At 42.0% G+C, this 26,177-nt stretch overlaps 1 protein-coding gene across 3 annotated transcripts in view; it reads right to left on the bottom strand.

The window, feature by feature from the left end:
• Window positions 1-636: 636 nt before the first annotated feature.
• The window catches only part of BRF1 (BRF1, RNA polymerase III transcription initiation factor subunit), a 172,774-nt gene continuing 147,233 nt past the window's right edge, over window positions 637-26,177 (bottom strand). For all 3 annotated transcript variants that reach the window (XM_027637598.1, XM_027637599.1, XM_027637600.1), the window contains 3 exons: window positions 6,821-6,872; window positions 3,668-3,836; window positions 637-1,464 (listed from right to left, as the gene is read on the bottom strand). In XM_027637598.1, the coding sequence (XP_027493399.1) occupies window positions 1,427-1,464; window positions 3,668-3,836; window positions 6,821-6,872 (259 nt within the window). In that variant the 3' untranslated portion in view covers window positions 637-1,426. The remainder of the gene's footprint in view (window positions 1,465-3,667; window positions 3,837-6,820; window positions 6,873-26,177) is intronic.

The following is a 26,177-nucleotide window of genomic DNA, read 5'->3' as shown; positions in this document are numbered from 1 at the left end:
AAGGACAAGCTGACCAGGAGACACAGCTGAACAGAAACCATGCTGGTAAGATAAAAAAATGTCTTTCTCTGGTGTAAGACAAACCTGCAGCGCTGCAGTTTTCACGATTGTCACTAGATAAGGGAGAGAGAGGAAAACATCTCGGGCCCTGTAGCTGCAGTCATCAAGAGCGTGACCCACAGTGCACTGCATTTCCCACAGAGCCATGAGACTCAAACCCAGCAGTGCCAGGGGAAGGCAGGTCAGAGGCACCAGGGTGGGATCTGGCCATAGGGGCTCCACCCCCAATCCCTGCTCTCATGGCATTGCGAGAACTGATCTATCTGTAGGAGAAGGCCCTGACTGCTGACATTTCAGGGCACACAGGGCTGCAGCTCCAGCTTTATTCACATAGCAACGACTGTTCAAGGGTGGGATTTGAGCCATGAAAGTCAGACTGCTGCACGGTGACCTTTAATTTACCCACAGAATGTTAAGCAAATTACATTAAATTAAATTCAGTCAAAGCAGATGCTAGCTTATTTATTAAAAAGCTCAGCTTTCTCTTTCTTTCAACTGGTTTTACAGACAGGCAGCTCTTGGGAGCAGACCTTCACTCTAACTCAGTCAGGCAAGAGCATTTCCATAGAGCATGGCATGGCATCATCTCCTGCTTGCTCACTATACTTCTTGCCTGACCCAGGTCTTTTGCCTCCTTCCACATAAACCACACTGGAGTCACAGTGGAAGATGATTCTTCTCTGCCAACATTGCCATCTATTGTCATATCTTTCAAGAAATCTATGAATTGATTAATATAAAGAAGCATTTACTCTCTTTCAGAGAAACCAATACTGCTCTGCAAATATATAACTTGTCATTAATTTTTGATAGGATTGGGTAAGGGAGCCATATACAGTAACAGGCTGTACACATCCACAATACAGGTTGGAAACGTTTCTTTCTGTCGGTTGTAGCATTATGAGACAAGTAATGCTACTGTACTCAAATAATAAACAGGCAGGTTTCTTGTTTTCACCTGTCCTCCTCTCTGTCCTTCAGTCTGCTCCCTTTGAGCAGCATGCCTAAAAGCAGCCACATACATAAGAGATGTGTTGCTTTCAGACACACGGGCTTTACACACGGTCTGTTTAGTCTTTTTCCTTTTGTTCTCTGGAAACATTACTCTCATTAATTTTCATCCTCCAACTATGATCCACCAAAATAAAAGTAAATTCAAGTACAAACCCAAACTGGTTATTGCTGGGTTATGGGTCAATGTAAACTGACCAGTCAATGCCAACCTCAAATTCGCGTTTACAAAAGTAAGGATTGTTCGATTACATTTGCTGACCACAGACAGCTTCTTTCACTATTCACACAGCTTGAAGAACCAAAGATTTGCTGAGAACAAGACACGGTCCATGTCCTTTAGAAGTAAAGGGAGCTAGTAGCCATCATCCTCATCCATATCACAGCCATAATCTGAAACACACAAAGACAAAAGGCATATAAACATGCAAATATTCCAGGTTGATGGAAGACACAATGAAAGTATTGCTTCTTTAAGGTTGTTTTCCTTCTTTGTAACTAGATGGTAAGTTTTATCTTAAGCAAGCATTTTAAAAATCAGCTATTTTCCTAGGGCTAAAAAAAAAGTTCTTGCATACACTTCCCTCAATGAAATAAAATTGTTTTAGAATCCATCAGTAAATATCTCTTCTCACGCGTCACTGGATGCTCATTTAGGAATACTTGCCACATGGATATGTGAAATACTTGGTTTAATTGAGAGGCTAAAATGGTCAAGCCTGATTGTCACAAGTAACCTGGCACACAGTGGCTGATGAGCAGCAGCATACATTTACAAAGTAGGCATGTTTTTCACTAGACATAGGCACCAAGGAAAAAGCTGGTTTGTTTATATTATTCATGGATTTATAAACTGAAACTGCAAGGGTTCAGAGATAGCTCAGAGTTCCCATCAACATCAAAGGAGTCCTGGAACGAATCCTGACCAATGCATCCGACTTGGATCTCCCATATCTACTTAATTCTAGAGAAACAACTTAAAATTTTGCCCAGATTTTTTTATCCAGTTTTGTTTTCTTAAACAATGCTGAGTGCAATGACTATGCATTGTGTGTCAGAAGGCAGGTCTGTGTGTTTCTAATGCACTGGTTCTCTTCTGTGTGCCTCTGAATGCAGCAAACCAGGTATTTTCTGTTGTGTAGTCAAACCTATGGATAACTATTACATATGAGCACTGAGGAAAGTTAACCTTTACATTCCAAATTCAGTAGAGGGCAACATCTCATCCAAAGAGTCAAGCAGATGCTCGGAAGCAAAATTAAGTGTAATCTACAATAATTTGTGTAGAATGGGTGAAGTTCACCATCTGTATTTTGTGCTGTTATTCCACGTAGACAGGTCTAAAATCCATGGAGAAAGCAGTTTGGAAAGAGTTACTTGTTGTGCTGACAGAGCTCTGCACACCTGCATTCAAATTCTGGGAATACTCCTTTCCTTTTTATTTTTATTCTTTAACTCTGATTTTTCAGCTGTTGTCCAGATCAGACAGGGAGTAGTGGAATGTTCTCAGAATGGTTTAAAAATAGTAACATTTACAAAGAAAAAAAGCTCAGTGACCTTTATTCTATTTTTGTGGGGGGTTTATTAATAAACATAGACTCACCCTCCCCCACATGGGTGCCTTTTCTTGGGAACATTATTCTAATAATAAATGCAGGCAACAAACTGTTTTTCCTACAGTTCAGCAATTATTTTCCAGTGGAGAAATCAATTTAAAAGCAACAGACACTTTTGTGAAGTGTATACATATTGTCCATGAAGCTGACTGAATAGTGCTGGGAAGATTTTTGCAGCAAATAACATTTCAGTAGGGAACTTATTCCCATCTTGAGTCTTCACAACCCATAATTAGCAGCTCTCATTTTAAAAATAATTTTGTGTATTTTCAAAGCTTAACTTCTAAGGGGAAGCTTTTAATAAAGGATAAATATGGATGTGTCCAGCTAGGAAAAACCGCAGCGGAGAGGATACTGCCTTTTCCTGCCAGCAAAGAAATCTAATTAACTGAGAGGCTTTGCTGGGTAACCCAAAGAAATTAGCACACATCTGTGTACCATACAGCACACTGTGTGCTACCAATGCCATTCCTACACTTGGTGAACAACTACTTCCTCCTAACACTTTCCCAGGAATGGAGTGTGACGATTCGAGCTGGATTTGAGCTGGACAGACCTGTCCCCCAGGCTCATGGACAATCTGGACATCACTGCAGCCTCCACTGAGGAGGCAGCAGGAGCAGGGTGGCTCAGCTCGGGGGGCAACCAGCCCCAGACACTGCCAACAGAGGGGTTACTGACCCCATAACTTCTCAGATCCACATTAATAAACCTAATTCTGAAAAACACATAACTTCAGTTTGTTCTTGAGAAGCCCTCTTAGCCTGGAGCTCAAGATGCAAAGTTTTCTCAGGAGTCTTTAAGAAGGTCAGGTTTTGGACAAGGCTAATTCGGGGCTTTCCCACAGGAATGGGCAATGCTGAAAAGGCAGCAGAAGCCCTAGGACAGGGACAATCAGGGGAACCCTGTCTGTCCTCAGCCCTGCAAGAATAAAGCACACACCACCAGGAGATGATAACTTAGGCAGCATCCCAGCTCACCATTTCCTCCCATTAACTGCAAGGCACTCATGCAGTGGTCATCATCTTCTTCTACCTCTTCCTCCTCCACCTCTTCATCAGGGTTGTAAGCTACTGGGCCACTCTCCACGAGCACAGCTGCTGGTTTTTCTACAGCAGGGGCTTCTGCCTGTGCATTTGGAAATGTCACCTGCAAAAAACAAGAGAAGGCAACAGAGCAGCTTCCAAATGAGTGTCTAGTGCTAGAGGTTCAGCTGTTCTAATGAAAGTCTGAACAGAAGTGAGGCAAAACCACCTAGTTTTTACATAGTCCAGACCCAGGCAAGTGAAATATCCACCAACAGCAAAAGCACAAGAAAGATCCTCTTGCAACCACAAAGGCAGGCAAAATTTGGGAGTGAAGGCTCCTCAGTAGAGCTCTGTGGGAAAACTTACAATCTCTTCCTCAGTGTACTCAACTCACATCAGGCCTATTACACAATAACAACGTTATTGACAATTTAATGATAGCAAAAATGTACCCTTCAAATCAGAAAAAAACCAACATGTATTAGTTTTGACAGCTCTGGTTGGATTTATTTGGCGGCGCAATGAGCTGTGGAACAAATAGCACTCTGTAGACAGCACTTAATGTGATGGCAGAGCACTCAGTTGATAATACAGGCTGGCACCTGTAACATTACCTATGAAATTCATCAGAATAATGATCTCCAAACAATAACTTGGGAATCGATCATTGATGGGACCCGTTCTGTACGTGCACTGACCCAGCTGCTCCAAGGTGAGGCAGGACACAGCACAGAGGGAGAGAAAGGGCAACACCACAAGGGGATAGAGGTGAATTTGGAGAAGGTAATAAGGAGAGATCTGGGAATGGGGCAGGAACCAGCAACATGGTCTGCCCCAGCACGGCCCAGGCTCTGGTCTTTCTGGAGCTCTCATTTTCCTGGTGTGCTCAGTCTAGGGCTCCACCTCCTTCTCTTATCCAGGGAAGAAACATCAGAGGAGCTTTATCTCCATCAGCTCTGTAACAGGGCACTTTTCACCTCCATTCTGTACTTGGGGGTTTGTACACTAGAGCCTGTGGCAAAAAAACCCAGTCCATTAGTGGCAACTTGAAGAATATTAAAGATTAACCATTAATGCTGCTTGTGACATTAAGAATTTTGAAAAGGGAATATTAAGAGTACCTGTCACTAGTCAGCAGTTACCAGCACTGAGAGTCATCTCCCCTACTGGGAAAGACAGGAAAGACTGGGACCACTTTCTTGGGAAGGACAGTGGTGAGGTGCTTCTAAAAATGAATGGTCCAAAGGAGACCAGAAAACCCCAACTTCTCTGGTCCCAACCATGAGAAAAGTCCTACAGTGCTTTAGGTTTTAAGTTACAGTGCACAACTACATACTGCTGCATCTTCTTCAGTTCCATTGGCAGCAAGTTCTGATTCAGTGCTGTAATTTATTTTTATTTATTTATTTATAAATGTATTTACTTGGGATGCAGTAACTCCCAGAATCCCTGTAACTCCAGGCACTTTAGAGATACAGCATAAGAGAAAATCCCTGTACCAGAAAGTTGATAGTCTAATTATTCAAACATCAAAGCTGTTCTGAACTTGTCATATACCATGACAGTCAACCTAAAGAATCTGCCTGAGTTTTTCAAAGTCACCTAAGGGTTTGCTCCAATAGCTCATTAATAGGGCAAAAGACATCCATTAATTTTAATAGAAAATCAAGTATTTAGATATTCGGATCAGTCGAAGACAGGTTTTCATGATTTTTTAATGCACAAATTAATCATATTATTTATAGGAACTTCCCTCCAGTTTATATTTCCTTCCACTGCCTTTGCCTCTAGAGTGATCCAATTGAGTCCACCTCAGTATAAGCAGAAATAGATATAACAGTTTGAGACCAATCAGCATCATAATATACATCAATTTATATGCTTAAAAGTATCCATCTGCTCTGAAAAAGTAGGTGAATATAAAGGAGATACAATTGAGTCATTATTTTTTAAAATTGCACCATGCTAATTAAAATGTGACCTTCTTCTAATTATCATGTCCACTTCCAGACTGCTGTACTTCTAAAAATGTGCAGAGTTTTCTAATGAGCATAGAATAAGAAGTGAAAATGTATTTCCCTAGGCAGGATATCAAACTGTTTCTGAAAATCAATGGGTTTCAGTCATTTTAAAAATAAGGCAGTCAAACAACACCTTTAAATAGAACTTCCTGAATTCACTTCCAGACATCCTGGACTGGAGTTTGGCACTTAGCTTTACGGGTGGGCAATTGTTAAAGATGTTAAACGACCCAAGGGAACTGGTTCACTTTCAGAAGGGTGTCAGCATCACATGTTCAGGGGGAAAAAGAAGAGGGACAAATACACCTTTGGTATACTGAATGTTTAGGCATACAATAGACAGTTTACTGTACACAAAATGCCTATGAATACTCTGTACAAGGTGAAAATAATAATGAAAGAAAGCAGGTATTATTGTTATTTTGTGTCACCATCCAATTTAATCACAATCCCTTCAGGAGAAAATGCAGGTGCACAAAGCCACCCAAGGAGGGCTTCTGGGGGTGGATGGATTAGTTACTAGTTACTAGTACAGACTTTCCTGCGGCACTATTACATTTTCAAACGAGACAAACAAACAAACAAACAAAGCAAAGAGTAAGCCATGCTGTAGAGGGTAAGCTGTCTTTTCTCACTAGTCTCCCACAGAAGCCCAGCCCTCCCCTGGGGTCAGGTTTGGCTGCACAAAAGTGGCATTTTGTGTCATCCCCCTTCTCTGTAGGGACACTCCAAGTGCTGAGAAACAGACACAAGCTCTGCCCTCTCCTACTCCTCCTGCCTATTTATTTGATATGGACCTTTTTAGATTCTTGCAGGGAGTCTTCTCTTTCTTTTTCTGTCTAACTGAGCATTATGAGGCTGTGCTAATGCTACTGATGGATAAGTAAGAGCAAATCTGGGTTAGAAAACAGGTAACCTCAGCCTCACAGTGTTCACAATAACCAACTCCTGGTCTGATCAGAGAGACAAGACTCTCAATTCTTTTACCCATATCTACCACATAACCAGAGCCAGGCTGAGAACAGCTTATGGAAATTTCCAAACTCAACCTGTTGCACTGGGAGAAGTGCTGGACTTTACATACCTCTTCAGTGGCAGCCTTTTTAGCAAGCTGGGTTGAAATCAAGGGTCTTAATCTGAAAAGAAGGAAAGGAAAAAACAGCGAACATCAGAAAAGCTGTACCATGCCCAAGAGTTTGACACAGAGTATTCACTCTCCAAACAGTGAAAGCACTTTGCTAGTGTTATGTTGCACAATTACTTTTTTAATGATTTAAGATAAAGAGCGGAGAGCCTCAGACTCCACAATAATTAATACACACATTCCCTTGGCAGTGTCTGCCCCAGTTCAAGATAATAAGAAAAGATGTCAGTCAACAAGCACAGCAGCAAAACCTCATCTCAAACTGCAGCCCCAGCCCATCCCCAAGGTCTTTGAAATAGATGGGTTTGTCACTTATTACAAAAGTCAAAAGAAAACTGATTTTTTTGAAGAATACAGACGTGGCAAAACTAAGCCACACTCTGATTGCCTAGCACTGCTCTGAAACTGCTTCCCTGTATCTGATGATACAGAGGGGACACCAGTAAGATTATACATGGAGGATATCATAATCACCACAGGCGAAATTTTAACCTCCAGCTACAGAAATCATCAAAACCAAAGGCACTCTGCATACCTTGAATGAAAACGACAGAAATTGAATATAAACATTTTTTAAAATTCTGCATCAGATATGAAAAAGACCTGCATATCTGGGGAGAAAAGATGGATCAGTGTTCCTTTACAGCTAAGTGTTAAATATTATTACTTCTGAAAAACATTTCATAGTCTGTTGTCTCCTTACTGCCATGAAGGCTGTTCTCAATCCATCATTTATTGTTACTTTCTGGTCTCTCCTCCTCATCTAGATGTATCTAGTCACAAAGAGGATGACTTGCTTTCTACTGAAACACTGCTCAGACAGCTCCTCAAGCACGTCTTTTAACTAAGTCTAGGCAAACAACTTAATGAATACCAATTTATGTCTCCAGAGATACAGTCTTTTATGATAAGCAGTACTTTCCTCTCATTTTTCTCTTAGTCATTCCTCCTTGTTAACACACAGAAACCAGTTGTTTTCCTACTTATTTATTTATTTTCAAATAATCAGCAGGAGGAAACAAAACTCCAGAGAATGAGCAGGGGAGACTCAGATCATTATCTCTGATGGAGAAGACACAAGATGCTGGCTAAGCTCCAAAAAGGTTCAGAAACTGGTCATCTCTGGAACACTCTGCAGGACCAGAAAGGCATTTCAGCAACTCAACCAGTTCAAGGTGCCAAAGGAATGTTTCAGGAGCTGTGCCACTGAAGAATCCAGAACACATTATTCTGTTACAGATACTTCTTGTCATATTTCGTAATCGTCAAAGATGTCAAGAAAAAGACGCTCTTGACCCACATAAATATCTATTAAAAATCCTAGCGGACTTCTGAGCTTAGAGAGAATGTTTTTGAGGGCATGGATGCACTCCTCCTTACTTCCCTGGCTTCTCTTTCCTTTATCTAACCTGAACTGTAGAGTATTCACCTTTAAAGGGCATCTAGCCCAACCCTCTGCAATGAGCAGGGACATTTTCAAATAGATCAGGTTGCTTAGAGTCGCATCTAATCTGTCCTTGAGTGTTTCCAGGGATGAGGCATCCACCACCTCTCTGGGCAACCTGTGCCAGTGTTTCACCACTCTCACCATAAAAAAATTTCTTCCTTAATTCCAGAAATCTGAGACTACCTAACTACTTTCAATCACTGTTTTCCAAAAATCACCCTGTTTAGATGTTTACAAATATACGGATGCAGCAAAGACAAAAGGTTACACAGCTGAAGGATTCTAATTACTAAATAGGTTGTATTTCATTGACATGACTGAAAAAAATCCAACAGGGGTAAGAAATGAAGGACTTTTATTTTAAACCAGTAGTTGTGATTATTGCAATTAACATTATACCAAAGATAGCACCTATTCTCTCCTGCTACCCAAAGACATCAGACCTCCCTGGAGCACCCTGAAAATATTTCCTCCCCCCAATTAAAATCAAGCTGTTGAGTAAGACTCACAAAGTAATCAGAAACTGCTGACGTTTCTTTTAGAGCAAATTATACATGTGCTCACACAGTGAAGAAAACAATCATAGCTATAGGAAGCAAAGAGTAAACATTCCAGTTTCATTTTAATTAAAATGGTCCCCTAATGAAAATAAAAAGATTCAGGCTTATGAAAAGCCTATTTGCAAAAACTTTAGTGCTAAATCCAAGAGCCCTTCTGTACAATTTCTCAGCAGTGAGGGACTCTCACACCCAAACTGAAATTAAAGCTGTATTTCTGTTCCATGAGAGCTGCTCACAACCTGTACATCTTCACTTCATTAGTACAAACACAGCACTGCTGTCTGATTTGAGCAATACAGTTTCTCTCTCAGTGTGGTACAAAATGCATCCCAAAGCAGAGGGGTGGATCCTGCCACCGATGGTTGGCACCTCCTGCAGTGCAGATCCAGAGGGGTCACTCCCCACCTGGGTGGAACAGCCCAGCTCACTGCACCTCCATACTATCTGCTGCCTACAAACACTAGCCATGGCAACTGGGAAAAGGTAAAACCATCTCAAACAGAGACAAAACCTTATTTCCCCACTGAAAAAATGGCTTTGATTCCAATTATAGTTACAAAAGTTCTAAATATATAACTCCCTTGGCTCTCCTTATGTCTGTGGAGAGCCCTACTATTACTGTACAAAACTATTTAGGAAGGTTTTATACTTGGGGTGTTGTTTTGTTTCTTAAAAGCCTTGATGTCCTGACCTCCTTAAACCAGAGCAGCTGCGGCCACACCAGCCATATGGAGCAATAAATTACTGGCTGCCATGGCTACAGATATGGACTCCTTCTGCTGTCTGGCTGCACCTCAGAGAGTGGAAAAACGTGTCTTCGTGGAAGAGCATGACTGATTTTGAGGCTGGGATAGGCTTGCGTATTAATTATCACAAAAGCACCTTGAAAATCAAGCAACTGAAGTATCTTATCCAACTTCTGCTGTGCATGACCCAAGCTCATCTCTAAAAGGCTACAAAGGAACACACATGCACAAGAAAGATACTTCCACTGAAGTCCAGACTGAATTAAGGGTTCCCAAGTTCCATAAATAATATCTTACACTAAGATACAATTCCATGTATGCTGAAATGGCAACAGCATCTATTTAAAATGCAAAGTTGTGACTGGGAAGTAATGGGGCTCCTGGTGTTCCCAAGTGTGTCAGTCATTGTTCACTATTTATGATGATTTCTAGTTTGGGCCACTTTGCTTATGAACTTTGCAAATTAATACAGTACCTTGTGGGAGGGAGCAAGAGAACAGGCAACTTTCTGAACAGCAATGTGATTCATAAAAGGGGGATAAAAAAGATTTCACACAGCCCCAAGTGTTATATCCACACTTCAAACTACTTCAAAAATTATGCAGATCTACTAATGCTCATGTCAGCCAACACACATAACACTGGAAGCAGATTATCTTGACATGTTTGTGACAAAAACTAATGGCACGGTACAAGGCATCAGAGGCTGCTCCCCGCCGAATCTGCTCTGCTCTCAGTCGAGATGTGCACGATAACACTTGGATTTGTCCTCCAGCTTAACAATTTAAAAGAAGATTCAGTGTAATAGCTCCTGACAGGGCTGGAGATCACACAGACTGAACTTTCAAAGCGAGCAAATTCTCAGAAAAACAAGCTGGCTGTGACAAACAACTGCTTTTATTTTGCTTATTATTTAATAACAAAAGATTACACAGCACAGTACATAAAGGAGAAAGAGCACTGCAAGGTAATAAACCCACCTCACTTGCATCAGGCTGTTCGCCCACAAAAAAGTTTGACAATACCATAACAATCTCCTCAGTGCAATCCTGCAAGTAATTTGGAAACTCAATCACAGCTCTGTTTCTTACCGAATTTTAATTTAATCCATCCAAGTAGGGAACATCTTATTGCTGCTTACCACCCATACTAATTTTATACACGGATGGTCCCAGAATACACGATGGAAAGCAGAGACAGAATAGAGCCCAGAGCCACAAGCCTGCAGTGTAATTATGCAGGTCATCCAAGACAACTGCCCATGAAACCTATATATCCACACACAGGCCTTTCATGTGCACAAAAGAAAAAGCAATTGAGAAACAACTCGGCAAGAGACTAGTCAGGTTCTCCACCACGGCCGAGATCCTCCTCCCACCTGAGGCCAGATGGTTCTGCCTCAGGAGGTCAGTTTACCAGACATCTGTGTGAGAAGGAAATTAATATAAATGTTTACCCAGGCTAAGAGTGCCCTTTAATTAGGTACCGTCATTGTTATCCTTACCGGAAAGCTGGGAATTACCTCTGTGCAAGGATTTAATGCTCTTCTTGGAAACACAACAGCAACAGGAGACACCGACCCACTCTTCTGCCAATAGGTCAGGACAAAGGGGTGACCCTCCTGGACTTGGACCACTGCTCTTTTCCAGAGGGCAAAACAGAGACTGCAATGATGACCACAACTCTAGAGCACTTCAAGGTTTGCACATCCAGCTGTGGATCCCACTGTTTTCTACATCTGCTTCCGGCTGAGGGCCAGGTGCTCACAAGAGCCATTCCCTCTGCTCAAGAGGAAGTGGAGGCACATGGCCAAGGCCATGGCTGTGACACCCATGAACAGCAGCATGACACCAAGAGGACAGGGGGTGGTGGGTAAGAGTGCACTGTGCCACCTCAGAATTCCAAATATGTCTTCATGCTCTGCACAATGACAAAACATCTCTGATGCTCACAGCATGTGCCTGAATGTGAGACAGGCAGGTAATTTTGGCTTTCTAAAGACCAGCCTGACCAGCCCTTCACCCAGCCCAGCTCACCAGCACTGTAAAAGCCCCAAGGAATTTCCCTGAACCCCTCCCCTGAATGACAGGATTGCAGAGACCACAACCAACAGCCATAAAAAGACTCCAGATGAAGGGCACATCCACACTGCAATGAGCTCAGCTCACACACAGCGACCTCCCTTTGGAAATGGCTCACCCCAGTGCTGCCAGCTGTACAGATGTGTCTGGTGGAAGAGCAGGCAGGGTCTGAACCCTTCTGGATTCTAACAGGCAGTTAAGCCAGTTACTGCTAACTCTGCTCCAACATGCCTGCATGAACTCCACCAAGCTTCAGTGCCTTCCTCCTGTTTTCAAGCAAGCAGCACTATGGAAAGAGTCATTTCAAGTAGGAAAAGAGCAAAGCCGAAGTGACAACAAAAACTAGAGTGAAATGAGAAATTGTTCCCACTTCTGATTCTCATTCAGTCCTCTTTCATGCTGGATCAGAGGAGCTCTGCTTTCATCAGTGCAGCATCAGACAACACAGTACTGAGAACATCTTCAGTGTTAATGAGATCGGCCCCTTCCAGCAAATGCCTGGGCCTAAGCACTGAGGGACCAAAACCTGCAGGAGGAAACTGGCAAAAAGTAAGAATCTCTACAATTCACTACAGGATATATTTACCAGTGAAGAACTAAGCACCTACGTCAGTCACCAACAGGCTTTAGAAAAGCAGGAACTTTGCTAACGTATCATGAGCTAAACACCTATTTCAGGCTTTTCAGAGAGGGGCAGAGGCCATGACATCTGTCTTCAATAACCCAACTCAGAGCAGGCAATATTTTTCTGCATAGCTGCAGCACTTGACTTGGTCCTCAATTAGATGCTGTAAAATAGCAGCTTGCTGTTCTTCCCACTGACTAAACTGACGGATTTTCAACAGCAAAAATGAAAAGAATGACATCTAAGGTGACCTTATTGGGAGCAAATAAAATTATGCTCCTGCAGCAGATCCCAAACAATCTCTGCACATATCTGCTTCTAAAGGAAATTGCTGCAAACCATGGGAAATTACAATTGCTCCAGGACAAGAAAAGCTGACTGATCTAATATTTCTGGTTGACACACCTTTTTCCTGGGTTTGTCAATAAAGATACTGATGAGTTCATCTCTCCACAGGTCAGGAAAGTATTAGCTGAATATATGCTGTTCCTTTCACCATGGAAATTTTTCCAGATGAAATGATGGCAGCAAGGCAAATCTGCACCTTGCTGAGAAAAGCTACTTAAAATAAGGAAGCTATGAAGCATTTTAATGAAGGTAAATGAGTAATCATAATGGTCTCAGTTAAGCAAGTCTAATGGCAGTGTCACTTTTAAAACATGGGCGTGAGATAACTCATGTGGTGACAATCCATATGTCTTCACTATCCTGTAGCGCCGTCTTTCAAATGGTAACAGTGCAGAATGCATCTGTTACAGCAGAAAGAACCATTATTAGCAGACAAGGCAAATATAAATAATTTTAAAATCGTGCTTGAAACTATAGCAACAGAAATGAAAGTTTAAAAGTTAAATGAACACATTATCATCTCAACAGAAGGATTATGCTATTGAAAAGTTCTCAGCAGTAGCACTGCTGGTTTTTTCTGGTGCAAATGCATTTTTCTAGACTCAAGCAAGGGGGATTACAGATACTTGGTTTTGGACAAGTGTTTTGATCAATCTCAACCTCATGAAAACTTCAAATGAGGCAAAAGATAAAAACACCTTAGTAACCTGTAGTCTCTGAGAACAATTCACTGAGGTTGTTGTACCCAAAGGTGATACCAGATTGATCGTTGGATCTTCCCCGTTGACATTAAAAGGACAAAAACCACGCCAGGCAAAATACTAACTCACCTTTTCCACCACCCTGCAACAGCAAACAGCATCGTGCAAAATCAGTTTCTCTCATCCGATTATGCAGCCAAAACTAGTATTTTAAAATTCAGGTAACTATAGATTCATAGAGATAATCCATCAAGGAATAAAGATGGATGACTGATTTTTGTTCCCCTTGTGTCTGGTCTACTATACATTAAAGAGCAATTTCACTGGCAGCCATCTGGAAATCAATGTATTCTAAGCTTTATTTTATGATTACCAACATTCCCCTTCGTAACTCATTTCTAATTATAAGCAATAAATCATTCCTTCTCGCTTGTAATTTATAACAGCCAATTATGGCAAACCTCTTATTTAAATAGCAAATCTTGCTTTAAAACATCACATATTTTGAGGTATGCACAGAACATCTAATCAAGCAGCCGAATGGTAGAAAGATGATTTAACGTGGGTTTTGCAGCCACTGAGAAGACACACGAGGAAAAATCTGCTCTCCCCTGTGCCTCGTGTACACTAGGACTTTTCAAAACTGAAAGCACAGGTCTCATCTGTCTGACTTAATGCAGAAGAGATTTACATGTAGTGATACGTGAGCCAGGACACTCAGGGAAGTCTGGTGTCAAGGATTCCCTGTACTGTGTCAGGAAATGAATAAAGAGGCTGCAGCAGGAGAAGAAGCTGTAGGTTGGTTAAGTAAGAACTTCTGGATGATGTCTGGTTTCATTTTGAGAACTAACAGTGAAAGAACACAGCTCTAAATTTAATATTTAAAAAAACCAACTCAAGCAGCTTTTCCCGTGCCTGGATTTGCGTTTGAGAAACGGGTTGGCCTCCTCCTCCCAAGCCAAAGGACTCCCACACGTGCCACCCAGGCACTCGCCACCACGGCTACTCCCTGTCGCACAGGTTTTGCAGGTGTTAGCATGGAGCATGAGCATGGCACTCTCTTGGATCACTCCTCCCCACCCCTCCCAGCCAGGAGAGGATCAGGCAGAACAAAGCAGTTGAAACGGTCTGCAGAGAAAAGGTGTCACCAAATAAATCCAGACTATTCCTTCAGGGAGAGGCCTTTAATGGTGGTTTGCTATGGCAACTCTTACCAACGGAACAACAGCAAAAAAATGTAGTGAGGGATCTCAGACTAGACCAAACAGGGTCAGTTCAAAAGCACAGGCAAGGACACGAAGAAGTTTTTACTTATATTTGTTCTTCAGTGTAGGTCTGAGTAACAGGCATGTGAGTGCAAACACAACAGAGAGGCTTCTTATAAATAGCTCTGCTGGGATTTGTCCGTTAGGAAAAAAAATTCACTCTTGTCAGAGAAGTATTTGATACAATTTTGGATACAGAATTTATTACATGAGAAACTAATCTCAGGAACGTGGAAGTGGTTCCCACTGAGATTTTATTCGGTCATCACACAGCTCGAGTCTGTTCCAGCTTCACATCGTGTCATCTGGTAAGCGTTTACAGTAGGAATCAAGGGAACTGGATTTGGAAAAAATCCATCACAACTGACCTAAATCTGATCTGACCTGAATAATCAAACTGAATACCAAATTCAAAAATGGCCAGAGAGAAGTGAGGACAGGGAATGGATGCAGGAGCTATCTCACACTTTACTCAGCCATACATTGGGTTAGGCACCCCACTTTTTTTCCCCCAAGAGCTGTGGTGATGGAGGCTATGTGAGCATCCCCTTGTTCCAAAGGTGTCAAAGCCAAGCGCACAAGTGCTGCAGGTTCCACTGCGTTCCCTTTCCTTTTGCGATATCGTTTATTTATGAGAGAGCAAGCAGTGGTGCATCTCCTCCTGCCCCTAGGCCGCACTATGATCTGAGAGCAGCGAATGGAAGATAGCAAGTAAATAGGAAAATCCAAAGAGAATGCCTCAGAAGGGCAATGGTGACCACATCAGCACCATCTGGCTGTGCCTTTGCCATAGAGTCACCCCAGAGTCATCCCAGAGAGTGGCCCTGGCCGATATAGTGCTGGACTCATGGTGCTGCAGCAACCACCAGGTTGTGTTAGACCCATGTCCACGCCAGCCCATCCTAAAACCTCGTGTCATATTCACAACCTGTTTCATCACTGAGCCCTGCCCACATTGCTGCTTCAGGCTCTCAGGGGGTTACACTGCCAGCATCGTTTTATTCCTAAGAGACTGAGCTGAAGATGTGCAGGTGCAGCACTGCCTAAGTGACACAGAGCAACTCTCCACAGAGGGATCATTATTTATGTAGACCTTGTAGTGATGTGTTCAACAAAGGGTTTCACCACTTTCAGAACTCCTTATCTTCTTTTTTATGAGAGATATAAGTGTTATTTATTAAGTCTTCTCCAAACATAAAGCTCAAAGGCCTTTTAACATCTGGTTTACTCTTTCGGCAGAGAGAACAAAAACACTCTGAAGTAAAAAAATCACTGGCTTGATGTTGGTGAAACTTGGGCAATATTTCTGGCAAAAACTATGAATGAGGATGCAAAAAACAGCCGGTAGAAAACCGTAAAGGGAGGGAGAAACAGACACCAAAGCCTATAAATTTCATTTTGAAAATAAGGCGTCATTCTTATTATGCCTGTTGGATGTGTATCTTCCCCATATAAAGTTTTAAAAGCTTTATATAAACTATACTTCTAAGCAAGTTTGTAATTAGCTAGGGGCAGGCTTGGCTTTAATTACAGCTTGTAGAGACACACATTATGGAAATCCTTGGCTAATAACCACAGCGATGCTCTGTTGATGGTTGAAGTCAGGCTGGCATGTGATTGCTGTGTAACCACCTGAGTACTTTCTGTCTTGTGTAAACTGGGCTCCCTAATGAAGGAGCAGGACCGGTCCATCAGGTCTTCCTCCCTTCACTGCCAGAGATGCTGAGATGTTCTGTGTGCCTGCATCCGGCCTCCCTGCTCCTTACAAGTACACTGTGGGATACCTGTTCTCACCTCACCTGGAGATGTTGTACAAAAGGAACCACAGAACTTGAGAGAGACAAAACTGCACCATTTCAGCATCAGGCAAAATGAGCCTGCATCCAGTGCATGAACTGGTCAGATGACAGCATACACTGTGAACATGCATACATTAACCTGTACAGCTTCTTTCAAAGTTAACATGAGGTTAATCCCACATCCCATCCCAAAAACCCAACAGGATGCTCTGTGGGAAGAATCTTCCTCCAAGACAAAGTTACTGTAAAACTTCAAGTTCATACAGCTCTCTCACATCTTTGGATCCAACTTCTATTGACTTAAGAAAGGTACAAAAAGTGAACTGTGCTTTATTCCAACCTTGGAAGCTGCTTGTCTGGCAATCTCTACTTGGGCATAAATATGCATGGATAATGAAGTGCAAAACCAGTACAAATCACTGGGAAAAAGGCTGTTTACCATTGAATATGACACAAGCTTAAAATATGCATTGCCACACACTGTGGGCGCTTGCTCACACACACTGTAATGTACCAATGAACTGCTGAACTGGGTCACAGAAGCCCTTCGTGTTATACAAGTCCTGTCTCCTTCACAATGCATTTGGTACAGATAAAGAGGTGAGTATAAGAATGCAGCCACAATTCCTTATGGAAAGAAAATTTCAAATGGAAATGTTAGGAAGGAAAACAATATTAATTACCATTTTAAAATCTGTGCACAATATGTGCAACTGCTTTTTAGAAAGGAGAACACTACTTCTGATGCTGGGAGCAGACAGCATCATCTTCTCTGGTGACCTGTGTAAGTTCCATGCTGCATGTCTGTGATGAAGGCAGGTGAGCTTTGTAGGGGATCCTATGTGTAAAGCAGACTTATTTGATAGTGTTTTGCTTCAATACAGCTTCAATCAGTGTTAACAGACAGAAATTATCCAATAGAAACCTCTCTCTAACTACAGGGGAGGTGCCTCTCACAGCCTCTCATGCCGGTTTAACTGGATCAATTGGATCAAACCTGCCCACAGCTGGCTGTGTGGGGCTGGTGAACAGGGGGCAGCTCTGCTGGGGCCACCAGTCCCTAATCTGGCTCAGTTGAAACAAGCCAGGTCAGCCTAAGGGGACCTTTGCTAACTATCACCCTTTGAAACTGCTGCAGTTTTCGCAACCAGCTAAAGGGCACTTGCACAAGCAGGTCAGCCGGCAGATCTGAGGGACAACACAAAGCCACTGAGTTCAGCTGGGAAGATGTTTCCCTGACCTTGGCTTACAGCCCACCCAGATAGCTCCCAGTGTCTCCTGTGCACCGAGTCCTCACCTGAATGGGTGGAAAACCGACCCCAACCTTAAACACTCAGATGACTGAAATTTCAGTAATTGGGACCAGTCACTCCTTGTCAAAACAAAACACAGCAAAACCCATGTGACAAGATCTCTTTAAAAATCCTTACTCCACCTCGTTTTTTTATTCAACTCTTCCAAGAAATTGTGGCCCCTGGTGCATGGTTCTTCAGCCAAAAAAAATGCAGCTTCTGAGAAAGGCCAGTGTAAAAGCCAGGCAAGTGATTCCTGCTGCTGAAGAACAGCCTTTCCTACATTTCACTGTAGCTGTGGAAGGTACATTAAAAAGAAAATTACTGCAGCTACAAGGCTCCATTCAGAAACTGCTCATGCACATCCTCAACTTTGTGTGCACAGAAATACTGAAAGGCTGGGATTGCCCTTCAGCACTGTGCTGCTCCGAGAGGCAGTCACATACATGCTGTGCAAGCTACACTCCCACCATAATTACCAAGACATGGGCTGTGAACAGAAAAAGGAGTTCAACTGACCATGAAATGTGCAAATACTACAATAAAGAGATATTTAAACACTACCTTATTTATATAATAGTCCTCCTTCCTATCCTATCATTCACATTTTGTCGCTATATTCTGTCAAGTTTCTCAGACAATTTTGGATATATAATAGGTTTTAATACAAGCCAAGTGACAATGACTAAAACATGAAACAAACACTATCCATCTCAAGTAAATCCTTACTTCTTCCTTTGTACCTAGCAGAGCTTGCATTCGAACCCCGTTGTGAAATAATTGTATTGAACAGAGAAGACAGTAAATTCCCACTGTAGTTCAAATCCTTCTAAGTACTAACCTGTGTTTGAAGATCAATAAAAAAATGTACTTTCGGGTTAATCTTCTGCCTTTTTTTTTTTTTAATTTTATTTTGAACTTTAACCCGCTGCATTAAAAATTCACAGCAAAGAAACCGATATTCCTGTAAGACCTGAGCTACTTAAAGTTAAGTGCTAAGAAGCATTGTGAGACTCGGTATGTGCAGGCCCTTTCCAGGCTTTGTGCTGCACACACCCTCTCCAAAGCCAAGGGGCTCCCTGCTGCACACAAAGAGGAGGTTGTTTGGGCCGAAGTCACAACTTCAAAGACCAGCAGCACAAAATTTGCCAACTCGCTTGGCCATTCAAGCAAATGTCAACTGAAACAAAAGCACACCCAGGAAACGTTGTTACCAAATGCCACGCTGGGAAAATAATGCAGATTTGTATCAATGATCAACTTAGCTTTAACTGCGTCTAATGAGCAAGTTGCTTATGCTCTTTTTCATCACCACACTCATTCTGCTCTCTAAAGGCATTTCTGAAGCATCAGTTTAAGAAAAAAATCACTTAATTAAAAAAAACCAACAGCGACATCCTCTCCTATTTTTTTTTTAACAAACTTTAGTCTTGAATGTGTAAAGTTTAGATTTCCTACATTCTCTACTTGGTCAAAATATGCAGCAAATGCCTAAAAAGTGCTTGGCCCCAGGGAGACAACAGTCTGCACAGACTCACTTGTAAGACACGCCTGCCTTTCAGCTGTTTAATCTCCATACACTGTATTTCTTTTATCAGCACTACAGCATCGTTCCACTTTGCCTTAGTTTTTTGTGTCTACAGAGTATCGTGAGAACATCAATACTTGGCAACCTACCACTTGGGTTTTTAGCATGACATCACAGATCTCTGGGTTACTTTGCTCAGTTGGTTAGTAAAATGTAACAGTAAATAAATAACCATTCAAAGAGGGCTTTTTGTTGTGGTGGGCTTTTTAAAATGCAATTTAAATGCTATATTGCAACATAAACACTTTTTACTGTGCATGTTTTTATGGAAAATGGTTTTCAGAGTAAACTGCTTTAAAGGAATTGAATCAGATTTAAACACATGCATGATAGAGTCATATTTGGAAATTAATTTGTAGCAATTTATGATCCTTTGACATGAACTTTCAGTCATTCTTAGAGCAAGAATGTGTAAGTTCAAAAGTGTTACATTTGCCTGGCCTCAATGGGGAAACCACAGCTGCAGCTCCTCTAAGGTTCTTGTTACCTCTAGGCTTATGAGTATTAATGCTTTATTAGAAGATCTTAATAAAAGAACAAGAAAACAGCATAAACCTCATTAAAAAAATACATGTTTCTACTATGAGCCCACTCCACACAAAGGTGCTAAAAACAATTGCCAGCACTGGCAAAAGTTGATCCATCCAATATCAAACTTATTTACTGCCTCTACATCTTCCCACTGAATTCTGATGCCTGTGCAAGCAGTCCCAACATTCAAATTCCCCATCCATCTCACAGGATAAAAGTGAAAAAACACGCTTCAGAGACAACACACGAGTGATGTGGTGTTTGTACCAAATGGCAGCACCATGCAGAGAGCCTGGGAGCAGATTTCTCTCATCTCTCGACAAAGCAGTTTGGAGAAGTCACTGAGTGAGTGCTGTCCCTGCAGTCATGCCCTGGGCTCCAGGCCCACCAGCCCCTCCTGGCAGCACAAGAAGTGTGTTTGGCAAAACCACACTGGAACAGCCCCCCCCACCACCTGCCATGCGCTGCTCCCTGCGACACCTCTGCAGCCCCCATTAACAGCTGTCAGTAGTTACTGCACATTAGTTCAGACACAGAATCACACCTGCAGGGTGCTACAGCTCCCAGGGAGCCCAGGGCACAGGCTCGGGAGCTTGGGATCACCAAACACTCTCCTGGAGATATCCCCTAAACAAATTCTCCAAGATGATGTCAGAGATGCCAGGCTGACGCTGATGCCTGACCCACCAAACCCAGCTCCGTCCTCCTCTCATTTCCCAACAATCAGAAGAGGACACCATCAGACTCACCCCTGCATTAGCAACAGCACGACAGACCCAATCACAGACGATTGCTCCCAAATGCTGGAATCCACCTTGGCCAGCAAGCAGGTCTAACTCTGTGCCCTCTTACACGACCAGCACTTTTGCAGACCGGTTTTCACTCACCCATCACAGTTCAGATAAAGTGATGCACAAGGCCCTCACCTTTTTTAAAGGGTAACAGCATCCTGAGTAGGTGTCTTTAGCAGCAAGAGCTAAAAAGTTAGACTCTGCATTGCAAACTACAATTCAAAGTTGGCTTTAGTTCTGACATAAACAGCACACAAGGCTCACATTTATTAAAAACAGATGAAACAAGTCCCAGTTCTTTTTGCATAGCAGACCTACAGAAGAGACCTGGTGGAGTTTAGCATATCGGGAGGTTTAGTTGTCTATCACCACACATTTAAAGACACGAGGACTTCACAATAAATGCTGAATTAAATTCACCATCAAAAGACAAAATCCATGTTCTATCTGCCAAAACCTTTAGCAGCCTAAACAGAAAATGTCACAATCGATTTTCAGAAATAAAAAGCAACATCTTCAAGTCTTTAGGGGATAGACAGACAGACAAACAGCCTGACAGATAGATGAATTTATTGCTGTAGGTAATTTTTTTACTCCTCCTAAGCAAAAATCAGGCTTCAAACAGATTGTTACAGCTAAACAGATTAAGAAAAAAACCCCGACTAATGGGTAATTTTATTGTTAAATTCTCTGATCTGTCACAATCGTCAGCCTAGAGGTACAAAGCAAACAGACTTTTTTTCCAAAGCACTACTGTTTTATTTGCATTAAGGTTAAAGAGCTTCCTCTCTCCTTGACTGGTGTCAGATATAATAAAATAAAACCATTTGAAAGGAGAAAAAAACCCAACCACCTCGAGCTATTCAAAGTGCTGTTTTGGAGGCTCTTTTACTCCCTCTCCACTTCTCCCACAAAGTCATAAAGTACCTTTGGGCTCACTTCACACCCACAGAACCACTGCTGGGGTATGTCTGCAGACTCACCCCCAAATCCCAGCTCCCTCACACCTCAGCCAGCTCCAGCTCTCGCTAGCCAGGAGATGCATTTTTTGTGGGCATTCACAGATTCCCTCTTCTCTCTAAATTTAGCAGGGGTTTAGTACTCCTGATTTTAACAGTGCAGTGAAATACAGAGCAAAGGAAACACGAGCCAATGCCCGTAAACTCTCAGGGTTGACTCCAAGCATTTACCAAACATCCAATACTGGCAAGCAGCAGTGGCTGCTGAGCTGATAAGTTGCCTGCTCTGCTTACAGCCAGGCTACCACATTTAAAAGGACTGTGAAATAAGCAACTTTATAATACTGCTATAAGGGAATTAATGCTAACATTAGAAAAAGGAATTTGAATAATCAGGCCCTGCAAAATGCAGTACTACTAAGCAGCAAGCTGGACCACTTTCAAAGCTTCCACACAACCTGTTTTCATATAACCCTTTCAACATGAACAACGGACCTGCATCCAGGATCACAGTAAATCAGATTTTAGTTTTCCCTTCTGTTTGCTGTACTAAAAAAACCCTAAAAAAAGCTCAAAGCAACCATTCCTACTTAAAATGGTAGACCATCTATGACAACAGCCACCAGAGTGGGGAAATAATTAGTTGATGATCTGTTTCTTTCAGACTAAACCCACTTTAACAGGGTCAACAGGAGCAATGGTGGAGAGAGGTCAAGACAGTCCCCCTTCACACCTGGATCACAGGCAGGAGCTCTCAGCTGCCCCCATCCCAAGGAGTGTCTGACAGCCCCACTCCTGCAGGAGAAACAAACCAGCCCTGGTGATCTACAAACTTCTTTCAAGATGTTTTCAAACCCTTCTGCACTTCTACTTGTGTTATTAGCCAGCAAAAAGAAACTGTGGATGCTGACTCCCACAGAGGGAGATAAAACTGGGCCAGCCTGGCATCCTCATCCTCCTCTCTCACCCAATAGTGACCAGGACATGCAGCACCCTCTGCTTTCACATAGTTATGGTGAGGAAGGAGGACCCTTGGAAGTCAACAAATGCTTCACCATCACCATTTTATCTTTCTTCAAGTTCATGAGTGCCTAAAGGAAGAAATTCAGACTTTACCTAATCAGATACAGATCCAAAAACAAAGATCTTATTTCACTTCAGTATTTGGTCCTGAACCTGTATTTTGACTACGCCATCTTCAAACATGCATACCCAACCTTATCACCACTGAAACTCTCCTTCTGCTGTCCCACTGAAATCAGCCTTTTCCTCATCTGCATCCCAGCTCTGCCATGCCATATGCTGCTGTTTCCCTCCTCTATGCTCCAGAAGCTTGCACACTCCCCCATAAGCAGGCTCTGAACACCACACCGTGGATGGCGCTTCAGCATTTCCTCCAGATCATCATCACTATGTTGTTTCCTGCTGAAACCACCCTAATGAATCCCATTCTCTCATCTGCAGAAGTCAATGGTTCTCCAAGACAGGCCTAATGCCTCCCTAATCTGTCACATGCTGCTCTTCCAATGCGTGGCCCAAATTGGTCCTTTGGTAGAGCCTCATATCTAATTTGCAGTCCACTATCTCTCTATCTTTTTCAGCCTTATGGCTTTTACAGCTTCTGCTCCCACGTTATGTCTGCATTTCAGATTGTATTTCTTTGGATGCATTAGCCTGGATGTTTTCCAAGATGCTCTTTTTTATTTCCTGCTCTCAGTTATATTTTTTTCCTTAGCGGCACTACTTTGCAGGGCCGTTTTCAGCTGTCTTTGCTGTATGACTCACTTTATTGTCTCCTGCAGATTTCATTAGCACAGTTCTCCAGCTCATTATGGGGTAGGACTGAATTTCATGCATTGTTCAAGCTTTCCACAAAACATCTTCTTGCAAGTTAGCATCCTCCTCACTGTTTGCCTGGGCAGGCATTGGTACTGCTCCTCTAAAGGAAAGATCTTGGGGTAAGAGAATCTGCCTAAAGAGAGCAAGTTTCCTGAAGTGCTATGAGAAAAATGCTAACAGCGTTAGAGAGTCAGGGTGTGTTATCACCATTAGCTCCTGGAAGACTCTGGTTTTTCCCATGACCTGTTTTGTTAGGTATTTGAAGGTAACTCCTTGCCAGGAACAGATGGCGTTCAAGCAGACAACTGGCAAAGGATCTAGAAGAGTGCACTGAGATGGTGGTGTGTGTAAGTCTGGCCCGTTATCCAAAGCAACGGTATGAATACAACAGGAGCTGCCAAAAGGCATTGTTTTGGAAAGAAAGTGTAGTAAGTAGGACAAAAAAAACCTGCGGGTGACGAAATTTAAGAAACTTTCAGATACAGGGATGGTGCCTTGGCTATTAGCTCAATTTTTGAAGCATTTGTATCAAATAGTCTACAGATGGTTGGAAGTGAGTAAAGCTTTGACACGTGTCTGGATAAAAGAATATGATAATGATCTTTCACAGATGTGATGGCACAATTAATAGCGGACAAGAGAAGCACTTTTTGAGAAACACTTAAAACCAAACAAACCTTAATGTTCCACAGAATGCCTTCAAGTGGCTGAATAAATTTCCTCCCCCTTTTTACTCCAATGTTACCTTCCTTCAGACTAAAAAAAGGGTAACAGAGAAGACCTTCAAAAGAATTACACTATACATTATGTATGTGTTTCAGATAATCCCTGCTAACTGTCCAAAAACATTTCATTTTCAGAAATTGCATACTTCCCCAGCATAAACACTGCTAATAATTCAAAATAGAACCAGAAGGGATCCATCTCCTTTCTAATGCTAAATATTACGCATGTAACTACCATCTTTGTAATCTCAATGCTGCCTCAACACTATTTCCAAAATCAAATTCAAAATTGAGAATAAATTGTTAGGAGATTACTCTTCAAGAAAACTATTGCCAGTAATCTCCTAATAAGACCTGTCACTTTGACCTTCATGCATATTTTTTAACACCTTCACTTGCTGCAATGTTTGTGTGAGTCTAAGTGCAATGCAGAACCCATTTAGGGAGAAGTCCCTTGTGCATTACGGCTCAACAAGCCACAACCTTGAAAAACCCATGGAACCATGTAAAACATTTATAGACCCCAAGGTCAAGCTCTGGAGATCCTGGACAGAAATCTATCACACTCTTGAGAAATGGAAACACTTCTGCCAAAGCTCCCCCACTCAAAAAAAGGATGGTTAACAATGACATCAAAGCATTGTTTTAAACAAACCCTGCAGATAAGGGGAAACTCACATAGAATATTTTTTCTCTGTCCGAAACTCACCTCTCTGCAACACACAGATAACATCAGTCTTCAGAATGTCACCTGTAAAATAAGAAGGAAGGGGCCCTTGCCATAAGTTTTCATGCCTTTATTTTGAATGACTGTATTTCTGGGGAGCAGGAGATGCTGCAGAGCCAGCATTACAGTTCCACGTGCCAGACACTGCAGCAGAAAAGCACTGTAAAGCTGTTTACCAAAGACTGCCCTGATACACTCTTGCTCATAAAGAGATGGTGGCACCAGAGCAGCTGCTGCACTTCAGGTTGTGATGTAATTTACTGGACTGTTGGAGAAGCTTCACTAAATGTCCTCAGGTGTCGTCGCCCATTCATGCCAGTTCCATATTTCTCTCATATCAGTACATGTATCTACCATTTAATGGACATATAGGCAACTTCACACTTAGGAACATCACAATTCATTTAGAATTAATTTTTTGCCCCTTCAGCATCCCTCCTTGTACATCATCTTTAAATGATTTTGATTAGGGCATCTTAAACGCAGTCAAATGATTTTGATTATGATACAACATTCTCATAATTGAGTAATTCAGGGAAAGATGTAGTTTTCTGTAGATACCATTTTGAAAAAAGTTGTTTGCTCTGTTCCTCCCACTTAAGCAGCAAGTTGATCTTTCTCATTCTAACCAACAACTGAAGGCTATGAAGAACTACAAAGCCCACAAGATGATACTTGTGTAACCATTAAGTAAATGCTTGCTGCAATCAAGGCAATAATTAAAAGCCATTAAAAACAAGCCACAGGCTGACCCCAGCATCAGTCTCAACCCTTTCAGGCAACAAGAACTGTCACTAAAAGTGACAACTTTCTGCTCATCAGGACACTGGCAAAAAAAAGGCCCCAAGAAATCTTGTAATTTTTTTAACGAGATCCTAGTCTATCCCACAAGTGAGGTTTTCCACTGCCAGATGGTCGATAGGAATGCTAATGGAAAGAGTTGAAGCTGAAATAAATCTGCCACTTCTAATCAATCACAGACAACTGTGTCATCAATAAGCGATTCGTGTTATGACAAACTCCCTTTGGTTTGGTACAAGCAAAGTTATTAAAATGTATCACATCTACGTACTGATTATTGATATTGGGAAACTTTAACATTGACTAAAAGCTCTAAAAGTCCAATTAAATCATTGAATCATAGAATAGTTTGGGTTGCATGGGACCTTTAAAGGTCATCTGGTCCAACCCCCAAAAATCAGCTACTACATAACAGAAATTCACTCCTTATTTTCAAGTCTTTGCCCCCACACACAGGGTGCATGCTCCACTG

Source organism: Corapipo altera, unplaced genomic scaffold, assembly GCF_003945725.1.
Source record: "Corapipo altera isolate COAL_440 unplaced genomic scaffold, ASM394572v1 23, whole genome shotgun sequence".
In the NCBI taxonomy this organism is placed as follows: Eukaryota; Metazoa; Chordata; class Aves; order Passeriformes; family Pipridae; genus Corapipo; species Corapipo altera.
This window is presented reverse-complemented; position numbering and strand designations above follow the sequence as displayed.